This window comes from Heliconius melpomene, chromosome 19 (assembly GCF_056956725.1).
Source record: "Heliconius melpomene rosina isolate 202511_hmr_F chromosome 19, ASM5695672v1, whole genome shotgun sequence".
In the NCBI taxonomy this organism is placed as follows: Eukaryota; Metazoa; Arthropoda; class Insecta; order Lepidoptera; family Nymphalidae; genus Heliconius; species Heliconius melpomene.
In genome coordinates, this window is record NC_140407.1 from 13,637,427 (window position 1) to 13,652,529 (window position 15,103).

General features: G+C 34.9%; 3 protein-coding genes across 4 annotated transcripts; 2 read left to right on the forward strand and 1 right to left on the reverse strand.

Moving 5' to 3' along the window:
- The first annotated feature begins 753 nt into the window (after positions 1-753).
- Positions 754-10,210, forward strand: LOC146528923 (uncharacterized). Its single transcript, XM_085203602.1, has 9 exons — positions 754-2,289; positions 3,060-3,198; positions 3,983-4,111; positions 5,053-5,256; positions 5,505-5,630; positions 5,966-6,021; positions 6,482-6,588; positions 7,027-7,090; positions 8,453-10,210. Exons 1-9 carry the CDS (start codon positions 785-787, stop codon positions 9,582-9,584), a joined length of 3,462 nt encoding a protein of 1,153 aa, XP_085059728.1. The 5' UTR covers positions 754-784; the 3' UTR covers positions 9,585-10,210.
- A 194-nt stretch (positions 10,211-10,404) lies between these two features.
- LOC146528924 (TLC domain-containing protein 5-like) lies at positions 10,405-13,914 on the forward strand. 2 transcript variants are annotated; one of them, XM_085203604.1, is made up of 4 exons: positions 10,405-10,913; positions 11,484-11,712; positions 12,269-12,506; positions 13,779-13,914. In XM_085203604.1, the coding sequence occupies exons 1-4, from the start codon at positions 10,700-10,702 to the stop codon at positions 13,806-13,808; spliced, it is 711 nt and encodes a 236-aa protein (XP_085059730.1). In that variant the 5' UTR covers positions 10,405-10,699; the 3' UTR covers positions 13,809-13,914. The 2 variants fall into 2 exon arrangements, with proteins under 2 accessions (XP_085059730.1, XP_085059729.1); XM_085203603.1 differs by lacking the exon at positions 13,779-13,914 and adding an exon at positions 13,533-13,670.
- Positions 12,214-14,907, reverse strand: LOC146528925 (uncharacterized). The gene is made up of 2 exons (XM_085203605.1): positions 14,676-14,907; positions 12,214-14,600 (listed from the first exon to the last, which is right to left on the reverse strand). The coding sequence occupies exons 1-2, from the start codon at positions 14,760-14,762 to the stop codon at positions 14,106-14,108; spliced, it is 582 nt and encodes a 193-aa protein (XP_085059731.1). The 5' UTR covers positions 14,763-14,907; the 3' UTR covers positions 12,214-14,105.
- Positions 14,908-15,103: the final 196 nt, after the last annotated feature.

Consider the following 15,103-nt stretch of genomic DNA (forward strand, 5'->3'; position numbering starts at 1 on the left):
GATCCCGCATGTAGCCCTGCAGGCAGACTAGTGTTAAGACACCCCGGGACCCCGACAAGCATTGCGTGTTCCGCCTCTCAGGCGGAACTCAATGCCGCGCTTTTGCGAAGAAATGAAAATCTTAAATATTTCATTTCATTTTATTTACAAAATTTTCATTTCCCTGATTCGATATAATCGTAATATTTTTTTCCTATTAATTATTTACAGTATGTATACTATTAATTATTTACTGTTAAGATATTAAGACTCTAATTAAAACAAATTCTATGTTCTTGTAACAATTAAAACAAATAAACAAAAGCTTATTCGACCAACGACACTCGTAAGGGAAATGTACTATTTGTAAACTATGTGTCATACATAATAAAGTTGAGATAACGAAATAAAATGAAGGTAAAGAAAAAAATAGAATTAAATAACAAACAGTATTAAATTCACCATATAGCACTTATAGTAAACCGATACATGATGGTCAATATATATATACCTACTATAATAATTAAACAATCGATAAAAAACAGCGTCGATAAATCCAATATCTCATTGATTCTTAAAAGAACATACTTTAAAATAACATAACAACGGTGTCGTATCGTTGTGATAAAAAATTATATTTGCTACCGGGATTTCCATACATCTATATAACACGAGCTTACATAGACTACGAGCCACGAGGTACGTACTCGCATCGATTGGTCAGGGGCGGCCGGCGTGCTTGGTCCGATCATTAACCCAGTTGTGTGTCGGCGGCGCCGCCGGGCACGCGACTCAGTCCACCGCCATGCAACTGCCTGAACCGCCGCCACCACTCGCTCCTCTGTGGGATCGAGTCTTACGAGCGCGCGCCCTACCACCAGACCTGGACGTCCAACTGCTCTACATAGCTATCAAAGATCGCCTATCACATCCCGAGTGGGAGGTTCGATTACACGCTCTTAGAGTCTTAGCGGATCTGCTCCCGCTGTCGGGCAACGCGCTCTCTTTTCCTTTCGACCAAGTTATTGATAATCTTGGACATAATTCGCCTAATGTGCGTAAAGCTGCACTAGACGCGTTGAAAGTTTTCTGCTTACATTGTGAAGATCCTGAGTGCGCGGCGAGAGCAATCATTGATAAGTTTTCTTATAACAATATTAGGCGACACACAGGCAGTGCTGATACTAGAATAAATATTGTAACCGGACTCATACTTTCCATACCTTCTCTTATCAGTATATTGAAACGAAGATGCAATAATTTGGAGTTGCTTTCGGTTTTTCAAATTTTGGGTGAAAAACTATTTGATAGCATGCACCAGGACGTTGCATTACGATCTTTAATGAAACTACGGAAGTTGTGTGGACCACATCAATACAAGATGCTCTTCTCAAAATTAGATTCAAGAATTCAAGATAAATTTCGTGTCTTATGTGAAATACACGACGAGGATTCGCTAGATGTTTATTATGCTCCTAGAAAATCACGCCAACCTATTGTACACATTAATCGAGCTTATAATAACCATCTTACAAATTCTATTTATTTATCCACCGATTCTTCGTCAGACGAATCCCACAGAATATCATTTCATAATAATAATTATGCTAAAGTTATAATTGAGACTGAAATTAAATTTGATTCGGACACTGCAATTACAATGACTGTGTTGGAACAAAACGAGACGGAATCCGATAAAGTTCCCAGTGAAGAGGAATACGATAGTTCAGACCGTCTTATTTTAAAGTACAGTGACAGAGACTCCGAAGAGGATTCCGATGTAGTCGTGAAAAGGGTGCGGTTTGGTGGAGAGAGTGTCAAGATTAGGACCCCGGACAGTGATAATGTCGTAACTAGTGAAGAGGACACGAAGTTTAATCGGTCTAGAGCAATACTGGATAAATCTAGCATAGAAATTGTACCCGAAACTGCAACGATAATAAGTGATATGCATGAAGAAAAACAGGAAGATAATGAAAGAGAAAATAATTTTGTAAATAAAAAGAGTGGTATTCCACTTCCCATTATAAATAACAAAGCCCCTAAAGCAATGATCAAACAAAATAATGTGAAACTAAAATCTAAATCCTTAAGTGAATTGTATGATTATTTTAGCAAAAGAAACGATCTGAATAGTAAATGTAAAGAGACATCCGGATTTGCTCTAACGCTTGTGGAGATGCGGTCTCCTGAAAAAGTACCCAGTCCAGTGGAGCCCCACAGAGAAATAGAGGTTTTACATAATTTACAAAGAAGTCCTTCCCCTTCTCCCCGCAGACAGCAGACACGTATCAGTCTTGATCACGACCGGTACGTATTTACCCATTTATCTCTGTTTACTGGAGGATTCACTTAATTATTATTTAAAGATACAATTTACTATCCAAATATTGATAACAGCTTCTATCGTAATCCTTAGTAATAAAACTTGAAATGCCTATGTTTAGAACATACTATTTTAATAATCACATTTATCATTATACATACATATACATATGTACCTTAGTTAAATCTCTCCTCTCTTATCAAATATTCTTTATTTACAAATGTATAAAAAGTATTTGAAATTTCTCTCACAAATTAAAAATATGACCTCGTGTTTTACCAACAGGTGCTATTTATTTGAAACCATTAAAAAGTTAAAAGTGTAAAAGTTTTTTCATTAATAAATGATATTTGTAATTTATTGAAATCACATTATACGATGTTCATTAAGAATATTAAAAATTAAGAATTATATATAGAATATTAGAATATTACCTATAGACTAAGTAATACTAAAAATATATTGGCTGGGTAAATTTAATAAAATTAAAAAAAAAATTGTTACGAGTTTTCGTTCAGACTAATATTCGTTCTGAAAATGCAACAAAAGCTATGCATAAATGCTCATAATCTTTAGATCGCGGTGGCTTAGATGTTTATTTTTTCTTTGCTCTAAAGGACTAGATTTAAATGTTTTTATAGTTACGTAATAATGGCTTTTAGATGCGGGTAGACGGACAACAATGGGATATTATAAGAGATAGTTCCGATTTTTCCTTATGGGATATGGAACCTAAAAAATAAATCTTTTTCAGGTTTATTTTAAATCTGGTGTCGACAACACACGACAGCGATCTGCTTTCACCGCGGCCACCATCTCCCTTGTTGGGGCACTACGATTGGGAAGAACTGGAAATTGTACCGAGGCACGTGGCTGCCCAGTTGCATAATATGGTACGTTCTCTACTTGGTACATTAATATTTCCTATTGTGGGTTCGATTCTCACTCGAGGAAAGAAAATATTAATTAAATATTTTCATTTCTTTGCCCTGGTGTCAATTCAAAGCACAGAATTCGGCGGACTGGCACTAAGCTCCATATCTTTCTACACGCAGGATACAGCGTTAAGCTTAAAAAACAATGTTTTTTTAATGGAAAATGATAAGATGAAGTGTGACGTGACATACATACAACGTGACGTTGGTGAAGTGCTCGACTGGCACGCTCGAAACCCCATAAACTGATAATTGAACTGAAATCAAGTTGTAAATAAAGCTTTCACTTTTAATTACTATTAACCTTGAGCGACACTTTAAAAGAACAAATGAATATTCTATTAGGATTTCTCAATATATGCGCCCTTGACCAACTAATTTTTGGTGAACAATATATTTTTTTGCAAGGACGCTCTTTCGTTTAGTTAAATTTAGTTTCACGAAACTTTATGTCTGACCTAGGTCCAATATTTCTCGTAGGTATAAGTTAATCCTTGTATTAAATATAATCATATGCCATAGCTAGCATATATTATACATATTTTTAAAGTTTTTTTTCTTTTTTAATGTTGAGTGAGTGTAACTTATAATTATTTACATTAAAATAATATCGGAGTGTCTTAACACTTGGTTCGCCATGCCTGCCCTCCCATGTGCGAGACACAACGTAGAACTGTATAAAATAATACTGTCGACCTGATTGAAATTTTTGTTGGTTTTAAATGTATAATCTTTTGTTAAGGAAAACTGGATAGCGGCAGTGAAAGCTGCAGATCACCTTCATGGCATCCTCTTGGACCCTGATAATGTCAAGAAATTGGAACCCGTTGCCTTGTCTTTCGTGCAGCACATGTGGGCGTTGAGCGATGCGGTATGTAATATACATACGAGTATATGATTTTTTAAGTTGTCCTCCTGGCATTAGATATTTTCTAAAAAAAATCTTAAGTAAGATATCATATTAAATTATAATTTGTTTAGATACGACGTGCCTCTTTCAATAGGAATTAGAAATAGGCTCGTCTTTTCCGACGTTATTCAGCCTCATGCAAATATTTAAAGTTCCTTAGAGGCAGTCTTAACTAAACATGCTTTTTTTATTGTTTGCAAACGTATTTCGTAGTTAACACATATTTAATACAACACAATAAATCTTTTATATTAGCAATAAAAATTATTATAGTCTGAGTGTTACCTATTAAAAAAATAAATAAATATTTTTTTTCTACCATGTTAAATATATCTGAGACCACACAGACAAACAATTTATAAAACTTTTACTCCTTTACACCCTCTACTAGAGGATTTTCAAGAAAATTCAATTCAATTTTAGTCAATTTCAATATTATTATTTTTTTAAAATTTCAATTTTCTACTCTACCTTTTAAATTAACAGTGAGATTCTGTTTGAGTTTTATTACTTACATTAGGTATTTAGGTGATTTAATTATTATTTACAAAAAAAATACAGATGTTATCACCCTTTTGGTCACATGTCTTTCATCTATCAAACATTGAGTGGATTGTCGTATCAGTCACTTACTGGTGCTACTTTCGTAGCGCCCCTAACGGTACCCATTATGAATCTGCTACTCTCAATTTCATAAATGCATGAGAATTTTCAGCTAGTGCGGTTGATGTCTTTTTGGCCTCATATTCTATACATTAAAGTCCATAACTCGCACCGACGTGAAGTCTATATATAAGAGGCCCATTATGACCTCAAGTCTCAGTGACCGTCTTAAATGGCGTAGCTTTATTCTGTCTACCTACCCTACGCGAGCTGTTTATTAAAGTAAATCATATTAATAGGTGTCAGCAGCAAGAGCGCCGGCCGAGGGTGCAGTGTGTGCGGTGGTACGTGGCTCCAGCGCTAACTGCATACGGCAACTTCTACCCGCTTTGATAAAGCGTTTGGCAAGAGACCCGCCCTCGGCGGCGCTACCTCACGCCTTGTTGCAACGGATGGCTTTACATCATCTAGTGGAATTAATTTTTGAACCGGATATCACAGGAGTAAGTTAAGCGTAAATTATTCTTAACCGACTTTAAAAGACGAGACTATACTTGTACTAAACTAAAAATAAAATTACTACTCTTCTCTTTTATAAAACTAAAATTTCATAAATATATTCAATAAATTTTCGTTTCAAGCGGGCGAATCCGCCTGATTCCGCTAGTCTATACATAAAGTATAAATGGAGGAATTTGTGGCTGTGGAACTTGACCTATAGAAATTCTGCTATGGTTTCAATTTTCTATAGGATTCAGAAAGTAGACAACTTCGAGCAGCATTATGTTTAGCGAGGGCGGCCGGCCCCGCCGCTGTGCTGTCCGCTGTACGCAGACGACTTGCGGATACACCACGAGCCGACATCTTTTGCAATAAGGTCATATGAAATAATAAATAAATGTATACTTTACATCTTGAAATATCTATTTACTATTTGAAAAATATTGCAAAAAAAAACACAAAAAGAAGTGTAAATATGTACTATATTTATATTTTACAGTATATCATAGAGGCCAGTCGTGGCGCAGGGGTTATAACCGCGACTGGTTGTAGGTTCGATCCCCACTCGAGGAAATGGAATATTTATTTTAATGTATATTAGAAGCGCGGCGTTGAGTTCCGCCACTCAACATACAATGCCTCCAGAATTCAGCAGGAAATGCTACGGAGTGTATTAATACTTAGTTTTAAGTAATAAATTATTTCTTACAGCTCCGAGAGCGTCTCAACAGGCCGGTTGAAAACATAAGAACTAATCATGTTGCCAGGTAACCCATAAAAAAATCATATTTAAAACCTGTTTATTTGATTAAATATTTTTATAATTTAAATTTAAAATATGACTTACAACATCTAGGCTAATATTTATGATCAAAATATATGTAAAAATATTTTAAAAGTTAATTAATTCGTTTAATTAAGTATTAATAAATTCCTATCTTGAAATAATATAAAATAACTCTACCTATTTATAACAACAATATTTACCTGAAAGGACAATGCTTGTTTCCAACTGTTTAATCTTATGTCATGATTGTAAATCTCACTTGAAGGAATATTTGTATTTACAATATGGATATGGAATATTTATTTATTATTTATTTATTTACGCTGTTGTTCAGTATGCTAAAATTGATAGCAGACAATAAATAACTGATTTATCAGAAATATTTAGTTCTATTAGAATAAACAGATCTTTCTTCTTTTTCTTACAATTATTTTTCGTAGAATATCTCAGTTACCAGTACCGTCGCGAAGGAGAGCGCGCTCTACGCCGGTGGCCGCGCCTCCGCCTCGCCGATTAAGGCCTTTACCTGACTCTGCCCCTATTCCTGGTAAGACATCATTATGAACACTGCGACCTAAGTTGGATGTGTGTTTCTGTGTGTCTGTCTGTAGCGTCGTAGCTCCCAAGCGTATGAACTGATTTTGATCTAGTTCTTTTTTGGTTGAAATTGAAAAGGTGATTTACGACCCGTAATCAGCCGTTTCAATATCATCAGATCTTTTCTAGTTGATGAAAGACTATAAACGTCTAATGGTTTGATAGATTTCGTATTTGGGATCATATGACTTTAATAATATTGCCTACGCATGGTAACCTTGATCTGGTACTGGAGTATCATCTACAATCTGTAGGATACCCAAATCTTCACCAACTTCGGCCGCAATGGAATATAGGATGGGCTTAAAGATAATTTATTTATTTATTAATAAAATATAATATCGTATATTCATAATAATGTAATGATAATTTAATTTTTATTTGCTAGGTATATCGCAGCCAAGACGAGATTTCGTTTTGAATCCTGTCTCACCAACCATATTGCTTGAGAGGTAATTTTTGATTTAATTGTATTTTTACTCTCACTTTTAATATTAATGAAGTGTTGGCTCGTTAAAAAACATACGACTTGACAATAATCCAAATAAACCTTATCAATCTATACTTTAGCAATGTATAAACTTATATTTTAGCAATGAGCACAATGTCAAAATCTCCAAATTTATGAGCCATAAAAGTGATATAAGTAACGCACAATGTTTATAATTAGTATTTAAATAAATATACAAAATAATACTTTAATACAGCTGATTTCGCCATAAAAAGTAAAAATTACTGCTTATTTACAAAAATATACTTGAGTCAAACGTTCTAAGAATAAAATCACGCACCCTAGAACACTTTCCTAGAAAATGCGTAAGTCTTTTAACGGTATATTACGAATACAACAGCCCACTATCGCCACGTCAGTTGGCTATTGAGTAAGCTCGTAAAACACCTACATTTGCGAAGTAAACATGTGACGGTGTCTTAGCAACGGAAAGAACAACGCTTATTAACTAGGGGATACTACCTCGCTACTACACCTGAAGCCTGTCTGTAGTCATATGTGCATTTGGGTCAATGGGTCGATAGACGCTAACGTTCTACGTGAATAAATTGCTTATGTTTAAATCGATGAAAAATTCGATTATCCATTCATTATATTGAAAATTTTAGTAGCGGCCTACACACGTCGATAGGTGTTAAGCAAAGTTATATGTACAATTGCGTGCCACCGTTAACCTACATTTAAAAAAGTAATTACCTATACTCTGAGACCCGAGTTCATTGAAGGCGCTAAAAGGCGACCTATTTATGCTATCGTCAAATCGCTCCACTTTATTACTTATTAACCTCTAATAACTGTAAATACATGTTCGTTTCGATCTAAATTATTCGGTATATTATTTAATGTAAGTTTGTAGTAATATTATGGCACTTTTCCAACGCAATTATAAGGTAAATTTTAGTTTTCCGCAAAAACACTATTATACTATTGGTAAGATAGTTCGAAAGCGTTTTACATAATATGCCGGCAGGGGTGAGTTCATCATCATGAGTGAGCCAATTGATTGCTGACGAGGTATTTAGGGGGTATTCGGTAGTCACTAGTCAGTAATAGAGGCGCCGCGGTGATAATGCGACGCCTTTGCTGTTGCGGGGGCGCCGCCCCCGTGCGACCCGCGGGCGCCCCCGACTTAGTGGCAGACCTACCTCCGCATACGCGGTAATTTCAATTACGTTGATTAATACTTATTTGAAAACAGTTCTACTTACACTTATATGCGTACTTGTATTCTAAAATATTAATAAATTAAAATTCACTAGATATTAATAAATTTCTACATCTAACATATTTTTTATATTTCCAGGGAGTCGAGTGCTGTTAGCACATCTGAGCACTCGGAAAAACAAGATTTGAAAGAGGAAATTGATAAAAATATAAACGATTCTATTATTTCTGAAGCCAATACAGAAGTAGAAAACAAAACAGATGAAATAGACCATGCTTCATTGTCACGCGCGCCTTCTTTACAAATTGATAATATATCAGAAGATCATGTTTCAGTCATTAATTCAGAGCATTCCGCTGAACCAGAGCTAATACAAAATTATATAATATCTGCTACAGAAGAAACCAGCTTATCCCCTTCGATTTCAGAACCTAAAGAAGTTTTTGAAGATAAGGTGCCTAGCCAAAAATCATCACCATTGTCTGTTCGCTCTAAAAGCATTAAGTCCTTAGCTTCTACGAGAAGCGGAAATACTTCACCTGAAGCAAATAATGAAATTGACGAAAGTAAAGCCCCAGAACGTGATGTTCGTACTGCACTCGCTGAATGTGTAGTGCCATCGCGTCATGAAAATTGGGAGGTCATTGTCAACGGACTGCTAGAAACTGAGCGTCTAGCAAAAGATGAGGGCGCAAGAGCCCCTGCGGCCAGTTGGCGAGCGGCGACGCGCTCCGTAGCTGCACACGTGCGCTCCCTCCGCTCTCGAGTGGCCAGGGCGGCTTGCTCTACACTCGGATCACTCTTCGAGCACCGCGGACGGGCGCTCGATCCTGAGCTGGAGGAGGCTTCGAGTGCGCTACTAGAACGATGTGCGGATGTGAATCGCTTTCTACGGGCGGACGCGACGGCGGCGTTGTGCCGCGTAGCGTGCGGCGGAGGGTGCGCGCGCGCTGGCGTGGCGCTCGCGCGGCGCGGAGCTTCTCACCGAGCGGGGCCGGTCCGGGCGGCCGCCGCGCAGGCCCTAACTAGGCTAATACGACATCACAGTGCAGAACGTGTGCTGGATCTCCCGAGTGAGCCCCGGACGGTCATACTGCGCGCCGCCGGCGAGCTCCTCGCCGACGCTAGCCCTGAAGCACGTCTTCATTCGCGACACCTGTGCCTTGCGTTGACAGAGGATCCGCGATTCCGACAATTGCTTAAGGACGCTATGCCCCTCACTCGGTATCGGGCGATAGAAAAATATGTTGATAAGTTACGCTGCCGATAGTGAACTTACTTTAGGCTTTATTAAAAATTTTGAACTTTTTTAAAATAGCTATATAAATAATTAATTAATACATCAATAGCAAAAGCAAAACCTTACTGTCTATATACTATCATATGTTATATATAAGTGAATTTAGATTAATAACATTATTTGAGTAAAATAATGTAACGATATGACTGATATGAGCAAAAGGTATTTTTGTAAATGGAACTTGAAACAAGACTTAACTAAGTCATGTTAACATAATTGATTTTAGCGGTTGAACCTTGAAATTGTTGACCTTGGATGAACTTTATTTCTTTTTATTAATTTTCTATTGACTTATACATACATGTAGGTATAAGTGCCTGGACGTGTTTTAAAACACTTTTTTTATTGTATATTTTATATTATTTTGTCAAATTTCACGGGCATATGCGTTATATGGGTAATATAATATGTGTATATAATGTAGATGAAAAGGAAACAACTTTTTAAACTCTCTACTTATACAGTTTAAGATTTAAAAATCTGAATGTGCATGAATATTTGAGTTTTTAGATGTTGTTATCCTCCCTCCTGATTGAGGTGAATTGTATTTTTATGTTTATCTGTATTATACCAATTTTGATTAAATTAATTCACATTAGTGAATAAATATAATAAAAATTAACTGTGTTCTTCTTGTCATTGTGATACAGTTTGATTAATTTAAACTTTTAAAGTAATTAAGCTCGTATAGCGCATATTTTGTATAGATATCTTATAGCTACTTCAATAACCATTATCATCATATACTATCTTTTACTAAATAAACATGTAAAGTTTAATTGGATTATAATTACTAAAAACAAAATTTGCTTTGAATGCCTTTGCCGATTTTTTGTAAGCCATTTATAAGTTGGTAGGTACACCTATAACATATATATAGGTAATATTTTTTTCAAAACAAAATAATCTTGCTTATTTAGTCACCGCAAATTAAATTTACCCGTTGAACACAGACAAAACAGTTACGTCAGTTACATAAATAAAATATAAATGTCAAATCTATAATATGACAAATCTAAATCTGCTCATTTACAAAACCATGACCAAACGAAAATAATAGAAAAACTGTCATCAATAATGGTGGCATGGCTTGGGATCATGAATTATCCACACCATCGATTCTCAAGCTTTCCTCGTTCATTTTCTGGGGATGTAGCTATTTATGGAGCGTTGACTCTAGACCTGACCGTAGTCCAGAGTTCCATTCTAGACTAGTAACGCTACTGCACGGAACCGTCGGGACCGTAGTTGGCCTGATACAATGTGGTGTGACTACTGTTGATAAATGCAGGCTCACCGGTAAGTATTTACTAATTTACTATAAAATTATTTTTGGCAGAAACTAAATGTATTTACTCTAAGTCTATAATATAATATACTTTTCATTTAGCCGGATTCTTTTATTTTTTGCATTATTATTATTACTTATTATTTATACTTAGCAATAGTTCGCAATGCTTAAGCTGAGCTTTGTATTTGTATGAGTGATCACTAAATATAGAGCCAAAATCATTCAAAAATAATTGTTATTATTACAGATATATAATCAGACTTACTTTTTCTTTAAATTCTTCTACATTGCATCCTCTAATGTTCTGACGTGTTGTGGTCATCAAGAACAGCGTTGTGTCCACGACTTTTGTTTTTCTTGTTTTACCGCTTCGTCATGTACGAGTACCCATGTACGAGTACGCTGTATCCCGCACACAGCAGGGTAGTCACAGGCAGTACTACCTACTTGTCTAAAACTGTAATAAATACTTACTGTATATTATGCAATATTTAATTTAAATGTTTTTTTCTTTAGTAAGTACTGTGTCCATCATTACATCACCTACTTATTTAATAAGTATTTTAGTATTTTTTTAGCAAAAATTACGAATGTCGACTACGCCCTGATGATATGGTCGTGGGGATACTTTGCCTTTGATTTACTCTGGTGTCTTATATACTGGACTAACAGCTATGTAATTCTGTGCCACCACTTGAGCTCTTTGTATTCTGTTAACATGTATATGAACAAACCATACGCTGGTTGTACATTTGCTTGTACCCTTGCTCTCATGGAAATTACCAATCCTTTACTTCAAACACGATGGTAAAAAAATTTCCAATTTATATTTTATCCTCAATGTTATTTACATTTTACGAGTACCTAAAGAATTGAATTATGTCACTTCTTCAGTAGGTACTATCCGGTTATATTGCAAGACCAATGTTGAGCATACCCGACACAACAGGCAGTCGTGGCGCAGCGGCACCAGGGTTTGACTGTAACGCGACGGTTGTGGGTTCGATCCCCACTCGAGGAAGTGAAATATTTATTTCTTAGTTCTGGTGCCGAGACAAAAGCGCGGCGTTGAGTTCTGCCACTCAACACGCAATACCTCCAGAATATGGTAGAAAGTGGGGATGGGAGTTTCTTTGCACTAGCCTAACTTTATTTTTTTTACCAATGTTGAGTGGTAGAACCCAAATCTGTAGATTGTACGACCAAATCGCAGAATGAACCACAGCAATCGTGGATACAGTCAGTTGTTTATCAACAGCGCTACGATAACATCAATTTATAAATTATGGTTTAAATAAAATTCATATCCCAATAGCAAAATTTTACTTCAATTCTTAATGTTTATCTTAACTTATTATTACAGGTTACTGAGAGATTTGGGTTATGGGAAAGGCATTATATACTTTTTAGTAGAAATATCATATTTACTGCTGTTCCTCTCTTTACGTGGATTGTTTTGCTCCTATTTGATATTCAAAATACTACAATCAGATATTCTTGATATGGATGAAAAGATCATGTCGTTAGCTTTGTATGGAGTGTCTTGTGTCTTTATCTATGAAATACTTGGATACGTCGCGCACAGATATAAAAATAAACTTGTAAGTTAATGTTATAATTTATGAATATTTCTTTTATGGCAAAAGACAAGATGATTAAGTATGTAGTGAGTAGATAAAGATAATAATAATGCATATCTACTAGCACCGTGCGGCCGTCGTGGCGCAGAGGCACAAGCGACTTTAAGCAGTTGTGGGCTCGTTTCCAACACTTGAATGGAGTGAAATATTTAATTTCTTTTCCCTCGCTTTGATAACGAAGCAATGTATCCCACACACAGCAGGGTAGGCAGAGGGAACATAGTGTTAAGACACTCCGTTCCCAACTTTCTGCCGAATTCTGGAGACATTGCACGTTGGATGGCGGAACTGAACGCCGCGTTTTGCCTCTACACCAAAATTTCAGTGGAATCGAACCCACAATCAGTCGTGTTCACAGTTTGTGCTATTGACCTCGAATGTGCTAATTGAATAATAATCAATTAGAATATTCGAAGTTTTTTTAGCATTAAAGAGTGAAATGAGGAAGACGGCGCGATGCCTTCTTGTTATTAGTCTTGATTACTTAGTTCTTAAAAATCAAATTTAATTCTTATTTAAATGTTAAATAATGGAAGTGATTAAAAATATACTGTATAGCTAGTGGCAGATATATTTTTTTTTCCAGGGAACGCAGAGGCAACTAGTGTCGTTCCCACTCGATTTTGGCCATTGTGTGTCGATTGGCGAAACCCAAAGACGCACATTGATTTAACTTTAATTACTAACTTGGGAAAATGAAAATAATTCAATCCTCGATGGTTTGAGATCAAATCCACAACCATCATTTACAGTCAGAAGCTGTCCCACTGCGCACCATTTGTACAGAATTGTAATATAAACCATTAAAAATATTACCATGTGGTAGCATTGTGAGAATGAGCAATAAAAGAATGCCTAAAACGTTACAATAAAAAGGTAGACATAAAACTTATGTTGAATTCTCTTTCAAAATAAATTGTCAAGTATACTTTTACAAGTACTTATTCACAATAAAGATAAAATACCATTTTTTTTATATATCTTCAGGAAGACTTCAAGGGTATCGCTAATGAAGTGGTGAGAGTGTAATAAGCCACAAAGAGTACACAATACAACTATACTTAGATGAATATAAATTATATATATTTTCTGTATAAAATCTATATTCAAAAATACATGAAGTGGTCTATTTATATATATTAATGCAATAAAACAATATTTTTTTATAATTTATAAGTAACATATAAAATAAATTATTTTAGAATGTTCATTTGTTCTGATTGTTATGTATAGGTAGGAATGGAAAACAATATCATTTACTAGCAAAACATCTTAATGAAATGAACGATGAAGATGACTTTGATTATGGGATCCATAAATAATGTTAAAATTTAAGAAGTTGTCATGAAGTTTTCAATATTAAAAAAATACATATATAGTTGGTTAAATGTTATGTACAAAAATGATAAAAACCTCATGTTAAATAAAAAGATCAGTAATTGCATAATTGTTTTAGTTTGTTTTTATATAAATTGTTATTAATTTGATATTTAATATAACAATAACTATAATATAAACTATAAGTATAGAACAAGTCATTTTAAAATGTTAAAGAGTATATTAATCCCTTCTTCGTGTCCTATAATCTCTTTTATTTTTCCAATTATTACGATTTCTATAGTTATCGTGGCCTCTTTGCATGTACTTATCTTGATTATTTGTTTTTTCTTTATTCCTGTAAGGATGATGCCTGTGAGACCAATTACCTTGAAGGCTGGCCATTACTAGTTTATCATTTGCTTCTTGTCTCTGTGTAGGTACATGAATAGGTACAGGCACTTCTTCTCGAAGCTTGTCAGTCATATTAACAAACTCATTTGATATATTGTCTTTAATTTCAAAAGTAAACTCAGATCCATAACATCTTATAGGAGGTTGGAGAAGTGCAGGTCTGCCCCTTTCTTGTAAAGACAACTTCCTATGAAACAGTGAGGTACCTTGAAACAATCTAACAGCATAAGGTACTGAAACGTCATGACAATATGTTATAAATGCAAAGTTCTTCTGACGACCATCTCTGTCTTTCGCAATTCTCACTTTTTCTAACGGACCTGCCTGGCAATGGAAGATAAAAATAATGATATTTATATATTAATATAAGAAATAAAAGATAAATAGTTAATAACAAACCTGCAAAAAGAGTTCGTAAAGCAATTCTTCAGTTACTTGTTCTGATAAATTTCCACACCAAATTGTTTTAGTATCTTCTTCAATCATTGTAGTTTTTTTATTGATTTGTTATTAAAAGAATATTCAATTTTAAAATTAAAATATTTAATTCAAGTCGAGGTCTTTTAAACTAAAAAAAATCTTTTGCTGTCATTGTCATTTGTCGTTTAATATCTAGTATATATATATGTATCCTTGTTTAATATACAAAATCATTTTTAGTTGTCATTGTCTGTGCTGATGCTCAATTCCCAAACCAGTCGCCACTTACAAAAAACTATATCTTCAAGTTCAATCTTAATGTTTTTTTACCTCGTAGTGATTTAGTGCTAATAAATCTAAGTATATATTACTAGAATTATTTATTAAAATATTAATAACACTATTAT